Source organism: Ostrinia nubilalis, chromosome 22 (assembly GCF_963855985.1).
Source record: "Ostrinia nubilalis chromosome 22, ilOstNubi1.1, whole genome shotgun sequence".
In the NCBI taxonomy this organism is placed as follows: Eukaryota; Metazoa; Arthropoda; class Insecta; order Lepidoptera; family Crambidae; genus Ostrinia; species Ostrinia nubilalis.
The window spans coordinates 8311921-8333801 of NC_087109.1; the positions used below are offsets into that span (position 1 = coordinate 8311921).

Below are 21881 nucleotides of genomic sequence, written 5' to 3' on the forward strand. Positions count from 1 at the left end.
GCGATATTTTTCTCCCTTTTAAGTTTCGGTGGAATCGGCTCGATTTGTGCAGCGACATTTTGTTCTGCCCGTTCTACCTTATCAAATCTTACCCAGGATTTACTGGCCTTCTGGATTAGAGGGAAGTAGAGAAATAATTCAAGTGTTTTTGATCCCGTTATTCGTAATGATGTGTAAAGAAACAATAATAGAAAACTTGACTGTCATCAAAACGCAATCATCCCGATAAACGCGTATAGCTGTTGCAATTCACGAAGGCGAGTGAGCTTTACATGTGTGGTGGTTCACTAGTGTTCGTTTTTCAGAAGTTTTGTTAAACATAACCCTATCGTTATGTGCATGTGCACGTACACACTCAAGTAAAGCTCACTCGCCTTCGTGAGTTGCAACTTTGCAAGAAGTATACACACATTACAACTCGACAAGTAACACCAGTACCGAACTTAGATCGAATCAGTTACCGAAAACGCTTAGCATACGTTGACGACAACCCGAGCTAATGAGCCATTTGCATATTTGCGGCATTACACGAGAACAATACAGAATGGCCCTACTCGGACGCTAGTGCTGACTGCTATCTCGTATCGACAGATTATCGATAAAAGATACGATGATGCTCGATTTGGTTTATCTAAATGTTGTGTTCGAATTTGACAACGGTAATTGGTGTTGATACGTTTTTGGGGAAAATGCATCAGATATTTAGAAAATAAGTTTACAAGTTACATGTTTAATTGGATATCGAATGTTTTTTTTTTCTAAATTATATTGTTATGATTTGGTAGGATAGATTCATAAAGCTGGTCAAATCATTCCATAATGACTTGATAAAGTCATTAAAATAGAACTTACTTTAACAGTTCAAACTATAAAATATCTTTCGTTTCTGTGGAGTCTGACACTGTCACTGGAGCCTTGCATTTCCCATTACGAAGTCTGGCATGCATCACTGAACATCTTTGGTCATATATTAAGTAGTGGGACAAACAAATTAATAAAAAAGTCGCATTTGTGACATTGTTCCCAGTTTCTTAGTTCTCAGTCAATTTGCAGTTTTGAATCAGCACAGCTTGATTCTCAAGTGTTTTATGTATGTATTTTTCCCCTCCACGCCACATTACCTTGTTTCATCGAGTATCGATATCGTAACCCGTACATCCTTACACGTCTCGGACGTCGGACGAGTGAGGTCGTGAAGACGTTTGGTATCTTTATAGAGTCTTCGCCCGCGCCTGAGCGTACATGAATGGCCAATATGAATATAATAGGTGAGTCTTTGCTTCTACAAAATAATATATTATGTGTTTCTTGATATATTTGAAAGAACAAAGTTGATTTGGAAGTGTTGTTTGTCAGTGTTTCCCCTGTTAAGTTGTTGCTTATCTATACTTATAATAAATCTGTAGAGAGGTCAATTCTGTACATGAAATATATTTTCAAAATAACTATCAGGGGGTGATTAGTGATCGATACTGATGTCAAAAATGCAATCAGTAAAATTTTTGTCTGTCTGTCTGTCTGTCTGTCTGTCTGTATGTTCCTTATAGAAACAAAAACTACTCGACGGATTTTAACGAAACTTGGTACAATTATTCTTCATACTCCTGGGCAGGTTATAGGATACTTAGGAATTCCCACGGAAACGGGCATTAGCGGGAAAATCCTTTTGTATGAAAAATCTAAACCGCTTTAGTTAGACGCTTGAAATTTGGCAAGCAGGTACCTTAGTAAACTTAAAGCTTAGTTATAACAGGATATTGCAAAATTCCTACGGGAACGGGAATTAGCGAGAAAAAACATTTGTATGAAAAAATCTAAGCCACGTAAGATAGAAGCTTGAAATTTAGCATGCAGGTACCTTAGTAAATTAAAAGCTTAGTTACAACAGGATATTGCAAAATTCTCACGGGAACGGGAGTTAGCGGGAAAAAACATTTGTATGAAAAAATCTAAACCGCGTAAGTTAGACGCTTAAAATTTGGCATGCAGGTACCTTAGTAAACTTAAAGCTTAGTTACAACAGGATATTGCAAAATTCCCACGGGAACTGGAATTAGCGGGAAATTCCTTTTGTATGACTGACTCACTGACATACCCACGCACAGCCTAAACGGCTAAACGTAGGCACTTGAAATTTATAAGAGACGTAGCTTAGGTACCGTAGAGGTGCACTAAGAAAGGAATTCCCGAAATTCCCACAGGAACAGGAATTATCGGGAAAATCCTTTTGTATGAAAAATCTAAACCGCTTAAGTTAGACGCTTGAAATTTGGCATGCAGGTCCCTTAGTAAACTGAAAGCTTAGTTACAACAGGATATTGCGAAATTCCAACGGGAACGGGAGTTAGCGGGAAAAAACATTTGTATGAAAAAATCTAAACCGCGTAAGATAGATGAAGGGGGTAAAACGGGATCCACGCGTACGAAGTCGCGGGCGGCCGCTAGTTGATACATAAGAACTTAGATTAATAAAACCTAGATGGATAGTCTTCATACAAACGCTTCGTCAAGAGTGAGGCAAAAATCTTATGTCATTAGTGTCAATTTTGTTGGGGAGTGTAGACAGTGAAGGCGATTTTCCCGAAAGCAGGGAAATTTTTAATACGTTTTTAATTATTTTATAATTAATAAAAACAAAACGCATCATGTACTTACTTATTTATTGAATTCAAAGTACCTATCTAATAACAATAAGATAAATCGACTTAAAAGTCTCGATTTCATAAAAAAGGAAGTGTATTTGTACGGCGAACAATTGGGAAATAAATTTTCTTGTTACTGGTATCATTCCCGTATTTAATTTTTGAAAGCCAAATTCAAGCAAAATACGCGTCGAATTGTAGTACTTACTTATGAAATGTAACACTGGTCACTTTCTTTCGTTTTTCTGATGTATTTAGACACCCTTTCACAGCACAAACCGTCTTAATTAATTAAAAGTCGTCGGACCTGTTTACCAATTTTTCACTTTGACAGTTCATGTGACGTTTACGGGTAAGCCTTGCCGGCTCCCTAAAAACTGCCTCACCTTTCGTGCACTGACTATCTATCTAGGTTTTATTAATCTAAGCATGGACCTATAAAAAAAGTCGGACGGATTCTCATCAACAAAATACTGTTACATTAGGATACACCAGCTTGCCTGTACGTACAGGCCGGCACGCACACATTCACACCCTGATACACCACTTCGAGTGCAAACTTCACACAGTTGACACATTTAAGCAGCAAAAAAACAACACGAATACGACATGTCTTGTGTGATGAAATTGTGTAAAAACCGTTCTGTTCGAACAAACAAAAATTAAGGAATCACATTTCACAGGCAAAATAATAATCCAATCACTTATTTCCCGACATTAAAATATTGAAATTAATTGAAATCAAACGTCATTCACTCGAAAAAATAATACGTCAAAGACCAGTGTTCTCAGTTATTTACGTGGGAAAATTACCCGAAATATGGGAAATTAATAATAATTTTAGGACTTTTTAGTTATTTATTACGCATACTATGAAAATAAAATAATTTATCATAATAATTGTGTTTTAATGGGATATATTTTCATAGGCAAATTTGATCCTTCCCAAAAATGTGGAACTGCGAAATTCAAATTTTCTTACATTGATTGCAAGTCAGTGTCAGGTTGTATGTTAAAAAAAATCTATCAGAGATAATAATAATATATTGATGATGCATAAGATTATGATTATAATGTACACAAGATTCGTAATTTGTAACTGCGTGAATCATTTTTGATCAACATTATGTACATACCCTGACACACTGACTTGCAAACAATGTAAGAAAATTTGAACATTGAAAATTTCGCGCCTACCTCAACGCATTCACCTTTCATCCTTTTAAAATGGCACGGAATAATTCTGTCTACATTTCCAAGTAACATCTGCCGATCTATGTTTTTCTTAAAATAAATGGGTAAAATGTTTTGGCCAACATGGCATCCCTAAATTCACTCACACAATAGACAAACGCCAAAATTTTGCGTCACAGTTTTGTTGTAGCGCGAGTTCCGTCCGCCTTTTTTTATAGGTCCATGAATCTAAGCATAAGAACAATATTTTTATTATGTTGTAAATTATTTACCTACCCAACAGTTTATGTTAAAATATTACAACTTATTTGTGAAATTGTAGAGCCTATCACATAAATAATAGACCCTACACCATAGAAGTAATAAGTTGTTTTCTTTTTGACGTTTGACGATAAGCGATGGTGAATCATTTAGTTTTCTTTGTAGACGACAGCACATCAGGCTGCCCATTTTTGTTGCAAATTCATTCTTATTACAAAGGTATAAGACCCCACTGTGTTTACCTTGACTTGCTGATCGTATGGTATAGACCGACAGTCTATACTTAATATGAAAGATGAAGAGTTTGTTTGTTTTCTAGAACGCGCTAATCTCAGGAACTACTGGTCCGATTTGAAAAAACATTTTTGTGTTGGATAGTAGCCCATTTATCGAGGAAGGCTTTAGGCTATTTAACATCACCCTACAGCCAATAAGGGCGGAGCAGTTTACTGATGATGATGATTTCTTTAGATTTTTTTTCCAAAAACGGGAAATATATTATTCAAACTATTTTCACGCGTACGAAGTCGCGGGCACAGTTAGTGGTATACTCGATATAGATTACCACGGCCCAGGTGCAGATTTCTCAAGCAAAGCTAAGGTTAATTATTTAGAAGCTATTAATTTAGAGTTCTAGGTAGCCCATTGTTCTGTCTATTCTGCATTAGTTCACTGCCATCAGTATAGAATAATAAATAGTCAATTCTTTGTCGTGTCCCTCTTTGTTGATGGTCTTTATTATTGTTGGGAATGAAATAAGTTATTTTAATAAAATTATAACTAAATTGCCTTTCGTCATATCAACAGCATTAGGCCAGTTACCTCTTTTTACTTTAGCATTGACATTTTGCGTAATCTTCATCATCATCGTTCAGTCTCTACTGCAGCAGCACGACCCTTTCTCATTCACCAGAGGCAAAAAGAGGGTTTGGCTTACACTACTCACTGGCCAGATGGGTTGGGGAAGCCAGGTGTTCGCATATTTCTCCCATAGTTGCCTCTTACGAAGAGTAGGGGTGATCCTATTCTACTATGCCGAAACCACTTGTAATATTTTGCATAATAACTCAATGCCGTTGCTGCGATGTTCTTCTTTTTCGCTATGGTGTCCACCGCTGATATTGCATGCCTCATCGAAACACATCTGGGGGCACGGCAGTGCCCCCGCCAAGTCGAGCATTTCACTTTATTTGTTATTAATCTGCTAGATAATTTTATCATCTACTTAACAGAAGCCATTCCTTGTCCACAGGTGGGCGGCGTGGTCTGCAATGGGGTGCTTCGGCTCACCGGGCGGCAAGAGCGGCGGCGACAGCGACGATCTCAAGTCGCAAAAGCGTCGCAGCGATGCTATCACGCGGCAGCTGCAAAAAGATAAACAGGTAAAACTGGCAGCTTCACTAAACGGGACTATTCCCACCTCTCTTACCCACCGCTGCAACTCGTGTAGCCAGGATCTACAGCTTGAGCGCCAATAAAAACCCAACCAGTAAAGGTAAGTTTGTTTCTTAAGAGCTGGGAGCTTAACCAACTTATATTACCGTTATAGAGCTATGGGACCGTTCCCATCTCGTTCCGCCGATAAAAACCCAACTAATGAAGGCCTCAAGTCTCAAAAGCGCATGTGCTTATTTTCTAAAGTTGCTATCCCTGTCACGTAAGTGAGATGCTAGCATGAGTGACAGTGACGCTACTAATGTCTGCTGTGTTAAGAATCTCTACGAGTGTCAGAACCTGAATGCAGGCAGCGCAGTGCCGGTTGTTGTGAAAACCGTTGGGAGAGAGGCCTCTGTCCAACAGTTTGTCTTTTGGGTGAAATTAACGATCGAATAGGTGTCAGACAAGGGTGAAACTTCCACCAACTGCCGAAGAATATTTGCGTGATAGCTGCAAGGATCAGAAAGTCAGATGTCCCAGCATTCATAACACAAAGTTTTGTTTTAAGCCACGTTTTTGACAATAACTACACCTAAAATAGTAAGACACGGGTCTTAACGCGACGTTTATTAATGAGTTACATTATGTACTCACGGCTTGACGTTTCGGCTGCGATGCTGCAGCCGTGGTCACAAGCAGACTAATAAATCTTATAAATAACTACACCTGCTGTTGGGTGTAGGTAAATGCAGTCTGTCCAATTAGTGCCTATACATATACTCTTCCCATCAAGCGGCATCAACAATATCAGTGTTCAGTTCTCCATACCTTGGGCCGGTCAGGATTTTCTACACACAGTATTATTTGAGAAATAACTTTAATTTCACCTGTTTCCAGCTATACCGTGCGACGCACCGGCTACTTCTGCTCGGCGCCGGCGAGTCCGGCAAGTCGACCATAGTCAAGCAAATGCGCATCCTCCACGTCAACGGCTTCTCGGACAAGGAGCGCCGCGAGAAGATCGAGGACATCAAGAAGAACATCCGCGACGCGATACTTGTGAGTAGTCGATAGTGCGCATTATTGGGGTGACAGAAGACGCATTATAGTCCGGCCAGTCGACCATAGTCAAGCAGATGTACCTCCATGTTAACCGCTTTTTGACGCAATACTAGTAAGCGGTCTGTTATGCAGGTTATAAGGACTATTTTCAGCTCTCGGTTCCGTACCTGCAACTCCTGTATTACCAGGGCCTATGTATTAGTTTCTCCCAGGGAAAAATTGAACTGTAATTGGACCCACAAAGTAATTTCGTTGAGCCTAGGCGCAAACCACCAACTTTTAGTTTGCCGATAGTTGGGTCAGGCTGTCATGTATGGAGATGTATGTGTTATGCTCTCAAAAAAGTGCGCACATTACACCGATTTGGTATCGGTCGTTTCTTTATACAAATTAAAATCGGGCCCAACTATCGGTCGGTGGTCTGCGCCTAGGCTAAAGGCTCGTTAAAAGATTTGAATCAGAGGGAGATGGGAATATCATCAAAGTATTTTAATTTACATTTTTTATTAGTCTTTGACAAAACACTGAATATTTCGCTTTATCTGTGTCATTTTGAGAACTTGAACTCAAAAGGTACTTTGTTTATAGGCTTTATGTAAATGATAAATTGTTCTTAAAGGTGTTTTTCTTCGTTTTCAGACAATTACGGGTGCGATGAGCACCCTAACACCGCCCATACCGCTTGAGAAGCCGGAAAACAAGGCGCGCGTCGATTATATACAAGTACGTATAACACAATCTATCTATCTCTATAGTATAAAAATTAATCGCAAAATGTGTTGGTAAGCGCATAACTCAACAACGCCTGGACCAATTTTACCAATTCTTTTTTTTTAAACGTTCGTTGAAGTAAAAGCATGGTTTTACGGCGAGAAAAGTTCTAATAATTTCCGGGAAAACCCTAATAAAAAAGAACTCGAAACTTCACGGGCGGCCGCTAGCAGTTTATATTAATAAAGACAAAATTGTTTATTTGTAATGTATAGGTTCTGAAACTACTGGACCGATTTGAAAAAATCCTTCACCATTAGAATTCTACATTATTTCTGATGAACATAAGCTACCGCCTATGTTCGCCAGGTCAGCTAAAGTCCAGTCGCCGAGTAGATAAAATTTCGTACAAGGACCCCACGCTATCCATCTTTATCGCTCGCGCGTTTGACATGACTATACTCATTCTAAAGCCTGGTCCGTGAGCACATAGAGTTTTGTCCAATGACCCCAAGCTACCCATCCTTATCGCTCGCGCGTAATTATGTTGCTGTCGCGCTCGCACACTCGCTGTGGCCGCCGTCGCATAGTCGCAATAGCAATATAATTACGCGCAGTGACAAAAACAATTGTGTTGGTAAAGCCTGGTCCGTGAGCACGTAGAATTTTGACCAATGACCCCAAGCTACCCATCCTTATCGCTCGCGCGTAAATATATTGCTGTCGCGACTGTGCGACGCGCGCCCGCAGTGAGTGTGCGAGCGCGACAGCAACATAATTACGCGCGAGCGATAAGGATGGGTAGCTTGGGGTCATTGGACAAAACTCTATGTGCTCACGGACCAGGCTTTAGAATGAGTATAGTCATGTCAAACACAGACACTCTGCTATCCTATTAACGTTATAACGCTGCTAGTTCTATTTGACGAAGCCTTTTAGCGCTTCTGATCTAAAAACGCGTTCTATTCTACAAAGCCCTAGTGATGTTCCCCTGTCCCGCAGGACGTGGCGTCCCAGCCGGACTTCGACTACCCGGCGGAGTTCTACGAGCACACGGAGCAGCTGTGGAAGGACCTCGGCGTGCAGCGCACCTACGAGCGCAGCAACGAGTACCAGCTCATCGACTGTGCCAAGTAGTACGTGTCAACATTAGCTGTCCCTTGGAGCGATGTCAACTGCGCTGGACATCCCACTTAACTGAATGATACTTTTCGTGATATTAGGTGTCCCGATTTGCATGTGATGTCCCATTTTTCAGGGGTTCCATCTCACGAAGTCCCTTTAGCTATGATATGGTTTTTTCAAGACAAAAGATTTGGTGTCCTGCGTTGTGCGGGACGTCCCAGTGCAGTGCAGGACGAGTCTGATTGGCTCTGTAGTTGTGTAGACAAATATTGCTTTCTTTCTATCACGATCACAAAAGATCTTGATCGTCTGTAAACCAACTTCGAACGGCTGCATCACGACCCTTTTACCCTTAATCAGGACGCCAAATGTCCCGATAGTGGATATAAGATACCGGTGAACACAAATAACGTATTCCTGACTGGTGGTAGCAAAGTTTACACGATTATATTTTTGCTATCCAGTACACCAAGTTAAAAAAGACGCTAAGCTTGTACTAGTGTTGCAATTTGATCGATTTTAGTGTTACACCATTTGCCGTCCTTCTCATTCACCATAGACAAATGTTTAACCTTTAGCTTAATTTTTTTGTTGCGTTTATTATTGTATCTCATGTTGATAGCCCAATAAATAAATGTATTAAGATTAACCATGACTTCCATTGCAGCTTCCTGGACCAGGTGCACATAATCAAGCAGCCGGACTACACGCCGACGGAGCAGGACATCCTGCGCTGCCGAGTGCTAACGTCGGGCATATTCGAGACGCAGTTCGTCGTCGACAAAGTTAATTTCCAGTGAGTTCTGTACAGTTAGTCTATGACCAGTGCCTAGTGAAACGTCAGCGTCTGTAGCTTTTGAAAAGAGTTCGCGCGCTACCAGACGCCGCCAAACGCCCGCAACTATCCAGAGGTCTCACGCGTCAAGTACTTCATTCCTGGTGAGTGGTCAGCATCAGAACGAGTGCCTGGTGAGACGTCAGCTTCCTGGACCAGGTACTACACACGCCGACGGAGCTGATATCCTGCGCTGCCGAGTGCTAACGTCGGGCATATTCGAGACGCAGTTCGTCGTCGACAAAGTTAATTTCCAGTGAGTTCTGTTCTGTTCAGCGTCAGTTAGTCTATGACGAGTGCCTGGTGAGACGTCAGCATCAGGAGTTTTGGAGAGAGTTCGCGCGCTACCAGAAGCCTCTCATACGCCTGCGATCATCCCGTAACGAGTTCCTGGTGAGTGGTCAGCATCAGGAGTGCCTCGTGAGACGTCAGCTTCCTGGATCAGTTGCAAATGTGCACATAATCAAGCAGCCGGACTACCGCCAAACGCCCGCGACATTCCGAGTACTCACGCGCTAATTACTTCATCCGTGACGAGTTTCTGGTGAGTGGTCAGCATCATGAGGAGTATCTTGTGAGACGTCAGCTTTCTGGATCAGGGGCACATAATCAAACGTTTAGGTCATATATCATTCCTAAACTGGTACTGGACAGAACAGTGGTCAAAATACACAGAAATGAATTTCAAAACTTATCATTTTGATTTTCGTAGCTAACTACTTGGTAGTCTACTCTTGGGCATAAAAATGACCACAATAACGTGCTACACATAGCAGCAAGACTGTAACAGAAACTATTAGCAAATACTGGCAAGCGCAGCGTGGGATTTCCACCCACAATGATCTTATAAAAGCAGGAAGACGTTGGATTCAGGTCGCTTCCAACCGACCAATCTGTAGGGCTAGGTTACGCGCCATGATAAGCTTTTATGGCGCCATTTCGCTAAGCCCATACATTTGTCGTCTAAAATCCTTGATAAAATTTTATCCTAGCCCAGCAGGACATCATTTATTATCTGATGTGGGCCTCTTGTGACTTGATAATTAATAAAAACCAAACATTTATCCTTCCAGCATGTTCGACGTGGGCGGTCAGCGCGACGAGCGACGCAAGTGGATCCAGTGCTTCAACGACGTGACGGCCATAATCTTCGTGACGGCCTGCTCGTCCTACAACATGGTGCTGCGCGAGGATCCCACGCAGAACCGCCTGCGCGAGTCGCTGGACCTGTTCAAGAGCATATGGAACAACAGGTACCCTTAACCTGGTGGTAGTGCCATAACTAGGACCGTGTGAGCTGAATGATGGTAGGGGCGCAGAGGTTTATACCAAAGGATAGTTACGGCCATTGAGTTAAAATTTTAAAAAGTATAAGAGAAGGCACCGCTTATCTCTTTTATATTTCATTCAGTAGCGGCGCGTGCGCCGAAACAACATTCAGCGCTTTTAGCGAACTATTAGGTTTGAAGATGAAACATTACTTTTACAATGATGTCTCCTCTGGTCTACATATTATCTTACGCACTGCCTGGTTTATTGAGATAAGTATGATATGGATAAATAAATTACTATTCGTGTTGATTTGGCCAATGTTGGGAACATTCCCAAGAAGAAGAGGATTTAATATTCTCTAATTGCTTCTGTAAATTGTACTCTCTGTATGAATCCTTTTTTAGAGTCTAGTTTTAATTTTCATAATCTTGTCCCCAGATGGCTCCGCACGATATCAGTGATACTTTTCCTGAACAAGCAGGACCTTCTAGCCGAGAAGGTGTTGGCCGGCAAGTCGCGCCTCGAAGAATACTTCGCGGAGTTCGCGCGCTACCAGACGCCGCCCGACGCCGCGCCCGACGCGCGCGACCACCCCGACGTGTCCCGCGCCAAGTACTTCATCCGCGACGAGTTCCTGGTGAGTGTGCGCCAGCTAGTCCACGAGCAGTGACGTCAGCGGCACTCGGACACAGCGCCGCGCTACCAGACGCCGCCCGACGCGCGCGACCACCCCGACGTGTCCCGCGCCAAGTACTTCATCCGCGACGAGTTCCTGGTGAGTGTGCGCCAGCTAGTCCACGAGCAGTGACGTCAGCGGCACTCGGACACAGCGCCGCGCTACCAGACGCCGCCCGACGCGCGCGACCACCCCGACGTGTCCCGCGCCAAGTACTTCATCCGCGACGAGTTCCTGGTGAGTGTGCGCCAGCTAGTCCACGAGCAGTGACGTCAGCGGCACTCGGACACAGCGCCGCGCTACCAGACGCCGCCCGACGCGCGCGACCACCCCGACGTGTCCCGCGCCAAGTACTTCATCCGCGACGAGTTCCTGGTGAGTGTGCGCCAGCTAGTCCACGAGCAGTGACGTCAGCGGCACTCGGACACAGCGCCGCGCTACCAGACGCCGCCCGACGCGCGCGACCACCCCGACGTGTCCCGCGCCAAGTACTTCATCCGCGACGAGTTCCTGGTGAGTGTGCGCCAGCTAGTCCACGAGCAGTGACGTCAGCGGCACTCGGACACAGCGCCGCGCTACCAGACGCCGCCCGACGCGCGCGACCACCCCGACGTGTCCCGCGCCAAGTACTTCATCCGCGACGAGTTCCTGGTGAGTGTGCGCCAGCTAGTCCACGAGCAGTGACGTCAGCGGCACTCGGACACAGCGCCGCGCTACCAGACGCCGCCCGACGCGCGCGACCACCCCGACGTGTCCCGCGCCAAGTACTTCATCCGCGACGAGTTCCTGAGATACACTTGCGTGTCAAGAGTGATGGGACCACAGATCACAGAAACTAAAGGAAGATGTGACAAGGGGGCGTGGCCGGTGTCGCAGCAATATGCCCAAAAACAGAACACATTGCTGCAGACGTCATAATCGTCATTTACATTGCTTACGTAGTACGAACGTTGAGTACTGATACCGCAGTGGATAATGACACATATTTTGATTACTTTATTTGTGTCAATTTCTAATGCGACACTGAGTTTCGAACTCAGCGCATTAGTTGGCATCTCTCTATATCTCTATGGATGGGACCCTGATAAATGGTCAGTATCAGATGATCGTTTATGACGGGTTCCTGGTGAGTGGTCAGCGTCAGAAGTCAGTCTATGACGAGTTCCTGGTGAGTTAGGAGTTCTTCGGGATAAGTCAGCATTAAATATAAGGTCACCCAGGGCGAAAGCAACTATGAGGCTAAAGTGACTTATCGGTTTTATTCTCAACTCAATTGTGAACTAAGTGACATTCATAGTTGCTTTTGTCCCGGGTGACCTTACATGTGTTCTGGTATAGTCCGGTCGCCGAGCACGTAGAATTTCGCCCATTGACCCCAAGCTACCCGTCCTTATCGTTCGCGCGTAATTATGTTGCTGTCGCGCTCGCATTTAGTATGCGGACAAATTCTACATGCTCGGCGACCAAGCTTTAGTGGTAGTTACTCTAGAAGTGTGGCTCCAATCTATTTACTATCTCTTCAATAAAATTCCAAAATGATTAACCGCAGAAAATCTTCTACCCGCAGCGCATAAGCACGGCGAGCGGCGACGGCAAGCACTACTGCTACCCGCACTTCACGTGCGCCGTCGACACCGAGAACATCAAGCGCGTGTTCAACGACTGCCGCGACATCATCCAGCGGATGCATCTGCGGCAGTACGAGCTGCTCTAACCGGCCCGAGGTAAGCCCCTACCACAGAATAATAATAATAATAATATAATAAATATCCTTGGACATTTTACACTGCGCTTCTAGTCCCAAACTAAGCAAAGCTTGTACTATGGGTACTAGAGAACGGATATAAACATACTTAAATACTTTTTTTTTTGTAAATACATACTTATTATTCATAGAAAACACCCAGTCCAATACAAACAAATATGTTCATGCACACAAATGTTTGTACTGTGCGGGAATCGAACCCGCAACCTCCGGAATAGTAGTCCGTTTCGAACCACTACACCAAACGGCCGACTAATAAGTCTAATAACAGAGTAAATACAAATGAGTAGGTCATCTTCATAGAAACGCCCCGAGCGCGGTTTGTATGTGAGCGCGCCAACACGTATGCGGCGCGCACGCACACACTGACAAAATTTTGCGTGGATTAACGGGGAGGTGCGTCACTCACCACATGGGTTATGACGCGTGCAATCAGAAAGGAGTTTTTTCATATTCTTTTGTTTGTAAGTTACCAGGGGGCGTAGTGTGAGTTTACATCAAACGCGTTCGATGTCGACTGCGAAAAAAGGTGACATTAAATGTATAACGGATTGTACAGCGCCCCCAGCGGAAACTTTCAAGTACCTACTGTTAATTATGAAAAATCTAAAACGTTAAAATAACGATATAGTTGTGGCCAATGAGTTGCTGTCATAGTGACATTGACAATACGTCAATGTCACACTAGGATCAAACGTCAGAATAGAGGGACGCGCGGAGATGACTCCGCGCGCTTTTGTGCTAAGTGATGAATTGTATCTAAAATAAGGCAATATAATGTGAAAGATGAGTATCCAGTGTTTTATTTATGAGAATAGATCTACCGGCCTTTAATACTACTTAAGTCTTCATATATTTTTTAAACGCAGTCGATTTCGAATGCGTTTGATGTAAACTCACACTACGCCCCAGAACTGTATTGTTTGAATGAATAGTTTTACAGTCCGGCAACTTCGTGCGCGACCGTTCTGCGTTAGACAGACGGTGGCAGAGATGAGTAGCATCAATAACATGTAGCAGTTGCATGCTTTGCCCTTTCCCGCTACACCACCTGCTACCCGTTGATATGCTGATCCTTACCTACGTCGAAATATTTACATATCGTGTCTCGTAATGTTACGTCACATGTTTTAATCAGAAATAAAAACATCATTCTTGTTACAGATAAAGTAATGTCAAGCGCAGTTCGCCCCGCGCCGCACCGCCCGCCCGCGGCCCGCCGCCGCGCGCTACCCGCCGGCTGTCGTGCGACCATGTCGTCCGACGTGGTCGGCAGACTATGTCGCCTGACGAGGTCGGCAGACTATGTCGTCTGACGCGGTTGGCAGACTATGTCGCCTGACGCGGTCGGCAGACTATGTCGCCCGACGCGGTCGGCAGACCCAACACCTTCGGTACGAAGATATTGGTCCTTAGTGTTTAGTGTCAGCGGTGATTTGTAAACTTGTACTTCGCAAACCAATTTCGATATACTGACTTGTCTATATTTGTCTTTGTGAGTAAAATAGTTAATGTTTTGCATATCGGAATAGTTTTGTGGAGTAAGGTTTCAGGTTGGTAAGTCGATTAATCGTGAATTTTTCGTATGATCAGGTTGGACTTTTCATTTGATTCCTAGTAAAAAGTCGGGTCAAGATTAATTTGGGAAACTATCGTTTTTATTGCGTCAAGTAAGTTTAAAAAAATTGGTCGATAACAGAAAGATAGTGATTTTTATTTATTATACAAATAATTAATTCTAGTCAGGCTTCAATTCAATTAAAAATTTAATTACCAACCGAGTCCGAAATATACACGATGATTGACGTACGCCTACAGTTGACAGATGACGTCACACGTCACGTTGACAAGTCACTAGAGCGCGCGTCGCGCGTCACAGCGCGGGCCGGCAAAGTGTTAATGCGCGTTGTGCCTAATGTATGTTCGTTATAGTCAAACAGGATAATTTTTACGTGTATTTATTAATTTACTTTTAGTCTGCATCGTTTAGTTACCATTTTTAATTGTTCCTTCAACTCGAGTTCATTGCATTTAGTGTCATGTCGGAGTATTGATTGTCTGTGCCAAAAGACGTTTGGTGCACGTATTCGATTGTTTTAATTATAATTCTTTGACGTCATTTAATACATATGTATCTGCCGAAACTAGTCATTTTTAAATCTTGTAAATAAGGTGCAATGGATTCGCTTGTGGGACATTTTTAAATCGACATTCATCACAATTTGTTTTAATGTTTTTTTCTATGTTTTAATTGACGAACACATACATTGGTGCAATGCGTACGCGCACTCCACATAGTGCATAGTACCCTCGCCTCCTGAGCGGTCGCTGTGATCTTTCCGGTAAGAAGTGTCGTTCGAACTCGTGATAGTCTAAATATTTGCTTGAAATTCCCTTTTGAAATCGATTATGTTCTTTAAAACCGTTCCAAATTGAAATGTGTATGTGTTTAAAAATGATATCTAAGGTGTTCGGAATAAGAATCAAGATAGCACTAAGCAACGGCGCCCTTTACATTCTGTATTGGAACTAAAATGCCGTTAATGAAATTATTTTTATTTTTAGTACCTTATAAAGGTATTCAACGTTTGAGTCATTGTTTTATGGATTTTTTAAAAATATTTATTGGAATTCCAAGCAAATATTAAACTTTAGTCTTTAGAGAAATCTACAACGCAATAATTGAGAATACCTTGTAAGGTAAAATGTATTTAAGAGCTTCGACGGTTTGAACGACACTTTCGTACTGTCCTTATGTCGTTCGCATGGTGTTTCCGAACGTACTCGCCTTTACCGATACTGGCAACCATTCGTCTTTATAAAATAAAAAAGCTGCTACGTTCTTTTTTTGTTTTGTGGCTGTCAAATTTTTATTGGCCGAAAAGAGTTACACGTCTGTAAAAAAAAGAGGTTTATTTTTAATCTGTCAGCATCTGATTTTTTTTTATTTCACTTTACAACCAAAGGAATTATTTATACAGGTGCTAGTTTAAAGTGTAGTCGAGGAAAATAGTTATTGTTTTCGATTAGGGTTGACTCTCCGTGAAAACCGTAGCGGCGTGATTTGTGTGTCGTTATTCCGACGATTGCGTTCGACTGTATCGGTTGGTGCATTAACGGGTCAGATTTATTTAGTCAAAATGTTGCTAAATCGTTATTTTTATAATTAAATGTGCGGCAGGACGGCTCTCGCTGGTTAGAGTATTCAAAGGCTCGAATGTCCTAAAAATATTTTTAAGAACTTGCAATATGTAAAAATATATCAGTCTCTATGGTTTGTTGTAATCCATAGAGGTAATTTAGTCTATGGTTGGGATAGAAGCTATAGATAAAGGGGAATGTGTCTGTGTAAAGTTGCAATTACTTAAAAGTAATTTTATAATAGTAAAGGTCATCTTGAAAATCCGCAAGGCTTTGTACAAACTGGCTACAAAGTTTGGCTTTGTATGAAACATAAACTGGCCTGAGATTAAAATGTAGTCGTCTTTTTCTAAAGTAGATTTAGAAAGAGAAATATCGTTCTTGTTTACATCTAAAGCGAGTTGGCAGTGAGTACATCGACATTTTCTGAATGCTATCTTTAAAGCACAAATTTTATTTTTTCTATACTAGTCTTATATTGTGTTCTTTTTGTTAAAATTTTGTAACTATGCACAATTTCTTTTGCTACGCTACATTTTATTTCCATTTGTATTCACTGCCAAAAGCATAAGATGAGATCGCGAACCATATTTATATTAAGGATCATCCTTTAAAATTAAAACGATAATTCTCCGGGATAGGCGTAGTATTTCACTCCCACTTCAATTTCGGGCACTATATGAGCTTAGTTAATTGAATAACTGCAAATAAAATAAAATAATCCAACATAAATTGCGTCAGGAATATTATGAACTATGCAATGATTTAACATAAACCGCGTTTTTCTGTGATGATCAATAAATTAACAGGTTTTTTAAAAACTGACGTTTTTTGTTTTCGGAAATTGGCATCATTTTATTTTGTGACGTAATTTTTAAGGATTTGCAATTTTTTTTACATAGAATCTTTTTGCGTGCATAATTTTATGCTCAAAATTATTATTTATTTTAAAAATGACCGTGAAAGTCCCTGCGCAGTTAACTATAGCAAAATATACAATCATGTATAGCTTTTATGTTTTTAATCTAATCCTGACTTGTCACATTGTTATGTCTGTATATTTTTGATTGCTATTATTATTTTTTTCTATTTTTATTTAGTTCTATATATTTTAAATATCTAGTTTGTGATTAACTTCGTCATTATTTTGCGTTGGATAAATATTCTTGTTTAATTTTATTTTAGTTTATATGAATTGTATGTCTTCCAATGAACCTATAGTTTAAATATAGTTTTGTTTTACGTATTGACTTAGTTCTAGTAGCTATCGTTTAATTTTAGCACAATTTTTGACTAAAATTGAAAATATGTAATACGGCGAGAGCTTTGCTACGTAGGTTTAACTTAGGTTATTTATATTTTTTAATATTCAGAGCTTTTAGTGTAATTTTAAGGTCCAAAGATTCATGAGCGACGCCCGTATCTGATACGGACCGACGAATATCGTTAAGCAGTATTTGATTTGAATGTTTCGAAGAATATTCGGAGATAGTTATATAATATTATACGTTTTTCTTCGTTTTTAAGGTGGACACAAGCATAGCCCTAAGTACAAAATGTTACTAACTAAAATGCCCTAACGTAATTTGTAACGAATAATATAATTATTATTTATGGAATTGGTTATGTACTTACCCTTACGCTCTTAGAGAATATTCGTAATATAAAAAAAATCTATCTTATTTCTCTTTTATTAGTTGAAAAATGAATCTGAAGTGTCTATTTACAAAGTTTTGGAAGATAAGTTATTTTTCCTAGTTCGTGCTATGTCGTGGGCAGGCGGCCATGTTCTATGGGTATTAAACTATTTATTCTTTAGTTGTCTTCTCTTCCAGCACCGGGTATCGCCTGCTCATCGTATAGTCATTATAGAAAATTTATTAATGAAATCCTATTTTTTATTTTAGACAGAAAAATAAATGTTTAATGAATTGTTATTAATTATTTAGCTTTACCTATGTATGGTCCTTAATATAAGAATGTTAAAGCTGGATTATTTGTGTAATGTGCCATAATGAAGTGTTGCCAGCGGAAACACCATACACTAATGTTACCATATTGAAAATATCGTGTTTAGTATGAACACTGAGCAAACTGAGAATTCCTTCCTATCTTGTAAAGTAACAAATCGCTATTTTTTGCTTTTTAATCTTAACACTTATCGTTATTTTTTGAAATATAACTATTGAAATTGTATTTTTTCTTTTTTTTTGGTTAGTTAAGTTTCACTTTGAATGTAAGTAGGAAAGAAAATATAACGTACATTTAAAATATAAAGAAGTATGTTAATTCATACATGTTGCTTTGTTTGGAGGTCGCCCTTTTATTTTTGGTAGCTTGTCGTCAATTAGGTAGGCAGACTAATCGTTGTCAAGGCTCATACAAATCTCCATACGATAATATTACGCGCATAAATTCTCAGAAACCACTCAAACGTCACTCTAACGAAATAGACTAAAATATCACAAAGGTTAGGTCCTACGTCTTTGTCTAAAATGATCTGTGTTGCCAGTAATTTTCGACGTTCTGTGCAATATGGCGACCTCCCAACAGCACGAATCAACCCATTATAGAATCATTGTGTAATTAAAGTTAACATGGCATCTTAAACTTATTGTATATGTAACTTAAAAAGTAAAACTATTTGGTAGCTATTTTAAGTAAGTTTTAGCGTATCGCAAATGATATGGAATGCAAAAGTAACAAAAAAATATTATATATAATAATAATAATTGTAGACTGCTAAAAGTTGTGACGGTTTTTTTCTCCTTGCAGTTCTACTTTCCAGTCGGATGCAAATTATTTGGTGGCGCGAAAATTTGAACTCGTCGCATATTTTTTACAGTTCACAGACAAAATAAATTACAATGTTGCCATAATAATTATTCTACGTCAATACATGGATTCTATTCGTACCTATTATGTCCCTATTTGAGTATGTGATCAGTTCAAACGTTCGCGCTGTACCAAAAGGAACATACTGGCTATATTAGGTGCCGAAAAGTTTTTTATTAATATTTTTCACATCCAAGACGAATGCTATGCAGTGAGAGTTGTGTAAAGTGTATAAATGAATCACGATAATTGTATGTATCCGCAATTAAATTAAAGAATGCCTTTCCACACTTTTTTCTCTTACTGTATAGATAGATAGTCTCTGGCCATAGTCACACGGTTAGAAATGCAATATTTTTTTCACTATTTACTAATATCAACACTCGTTTAGTTCACGTTTGACTAGCTTCAATGTTGCCTTTTTAATTTCAACTGCAATTCTAGTGACTGCTCACAAGTTTTGAGTTACGTAGTACTAAATATAAGAACTAAGACGTAAATTTTGTAATTGGTTTCTGTATTGGTGGACTAACATATTCGAGTTTAGAAAATTATCGAAAAGGCAGCGTATTTGAATTGAAACATTGAGGTTGTTAGTTCTCTAACCGAATTCGTTAGTTCTTCATACAGCGTACACAGCTGTAGTGACTACTCGCGCGAATCTCAAGCCTTTTAGCGCTACTTCATCAGTCCAATGTCCTTAAGCCAAGCACGCACCTACAGCGAATCACACGAAATGAGTGCGCTTTAGGCCTCACATCTACAAGAGGAAGCGTGACTAACCGTATCAATAATTCAATTAAAATAAGTAACGTTAGCTGAAGCAGCGCACATCACATACAATACGATGTGAGACACCGCGTATCAGTACAGGTTTAGGTAGAATGTACGAATGTATTTGACGGCGTCGTTTGGGGTCGCCCGGTCTCAGCTTGAAGGCGGGCCGTCCGCTTGTACTCGTACGTTGCACCGACCCCGACTCCTCGTACGATTAAGAAAACGCAATAACAAGTGAGTCATGTAATATGTATAAAGTAGTATAGCATATTTTCTATGTTTTTCGATATTTAGATGAAATACTGCCAGTGTCGATGTCAAGTAAATGGAACGTACTAAGGTGTAAAGATTTTAGATATTTCTCTCGGTTTTCGATGTACGGAAGCGATATGTAATACATAGTGAGGCGAAGTCCAAGCGTTTAACATTTTACGTCTCCGGCGCAGGAATTCGAGTAGTGTTAATGATACTTTAAATTGTTTTTCGTGAACAGATCCTCGACTAGTAGGTAATGTAACGTCCGTTGCCAATAACCAAATAGTATTGAACGATTCCTCCTTTTTTAATATATCTTCATAGTAGGTAAGTGAATGTACTTGCGCACAATATGTATGTGAGGATGGTTTCCTTCGGTTCAACAAAGTGCGGCCGTGGCCTGCAAATATTTTTTGGTAATGTTTTACCTGTCGTATCGTAGGGGTGCGCTGTCCGCGAGCCCTAGATCTGTCTCGACGTAGATATTAAATGATGGCATTTAAAACTAGTGCTCATAGATTTTTTTCCATTGTAGCACAAAAATATTTTTCTCTCAAATTTTCTGTAGAAGTTTCTTTATAGATATATTTTCTAGACTAGCTCAACACTTTGTTTAGACTCGGTAACGCAGCAGCACCTTATACCGACGGACTGCGGATCATGTCATGGTGTATTTACTCTAATACCTACGTTTAATATATACTGAAAATCTATATTTTTAACAAATTTAATTTTAAAATATATACCTAATTAATGAAATTCCTAAAGATTAAAAAATGAAATTTTTAATATTTATGTGTATAGTAGTGTGTACTGCGAGGTGATTATAAAATAACAAACGCTTATAATTTTTGTCTCCACAGAATTGTGCAAAGAGAAAATATAATTTACTGTCCATGAAATTAATAATAATCTATACCTAACTGATGTGTACAAAAATCAGTATGTTTCAGGCATTTTGAATCCGACTTAATGTATGTAAAAATAAATGTTGTTTTAAAATTGTGCTATTTCATTTCATACCCAACATGTAATGTGAATAATATGCAACAAATGAAACTCAAATTTTATGAAAATCAATTTTATTTAAAATTAAAATTGGCACACAATTTGTGTAACTTAAAAGTACATCCAAAAGTAAAATGTAAACATTCTAAAAAGTTTTTGAAATTTAGAAAAATCTCCCAAGAAAATATCTAAGCGGAAAGGTTTATGCTAAACAAATAACTCATCAAGTAAAACAAATAAATAATATTTACAGACTATGGCAATACGTATGGTACGTACTATCTTTGGACTTGCCACTCAACATATAAACGAATATCAAGCATTTAGAGACAGCAAGTAGCGGAAAAATACACATAGAAATAAATGCAATATTTTATAGCAATTCTAACAAAATAGATACAACTTTGGGGATGCGTATACGCAATTTTCACTGGCAAAGTTTAGTAAAATTGTAATCGTGAATGCTTAATGTTAACAAAAAAAAGTTATGAGCATTCCTTCAGATCGTCCATTTGCAACTTAATCACAAAATGTTTTCGCGTCAATTTTTTAAAACGCTATGTTGAAATATCTTACATATCAATCTTAAGTACGACATTATTTACCGTTAAGCGTATTTATGACTTTATAAAACTACTTCGTTGCATTGTGGGGTAGAGAGCGGAGCTTAAATACCATATTACTTTTTGGCTTCAAAACCGTAATTTGGTACTCACAGCAAGTTCACAAGTTTTAAATTATAAAAATCTCAAAATAGTTTCATAGTAACATCAAAAATCTTAACCTAACTTAGTACTAACAGGCACGTTTTTTCTTACACTAGGTACACTCACTTGGTTTGACGATGAGTGCAGGGTCACTAGATACTTGTAAATTTTAAAGTAAAAATAACTTCTATAATTTTTTAAAAACGGTGTCAACGGTTGAGATTTTTAGAGTTCCCGT

The 21881-nt window shown here is 40.0% G+C and overlaps 1 protein-coding gene across 1 annotated transcript in view; it reads left to right on the top strand.

Annotated features, from left to right (window-relative positions):
- LOC135082786 (guanine nucleotide-binding protein G(s) subunit alpha) overlaps positions 1-19187 on the top strand; it is a 44166-nt gene extending 24979 nt beyond the window's left edge. Inside the window, exons 4-12 of the mRNA XM_063977550.1 lie at positions 5350-5479; positions 6372-6533; positions 7176-7259; positions 8250-8383; positions 9040-9168; positions 10281-10460; positions 10918-11116; positions 12723-12879; positions 14085-19187. Of these exons, the coding sequence (XP_063833620.1) occupies positions 5350-5479; positions 6372-6533; positions 7176-7259; positions 8250-8383; positions 9040-9168; positions 10281-10460; positions 10918-11116; positions 12723-12869 (1165 nt within the window). The 3' untranslated portion in view covers positions 12870-12879; positions 14085-19187. The remainder of the gene's footprint in view (positions 1-5349; positions 5480-6371; positions 6534-7175; positions 7260-8249; positions 8384-9039; positions 9169-10280; positions 10461-10917; positions 11117-12722; positions 12880-14084) is intronic.
- The last annotated feature ends 2694 nt before the right edge of the window (positions 19188-21881 follow it).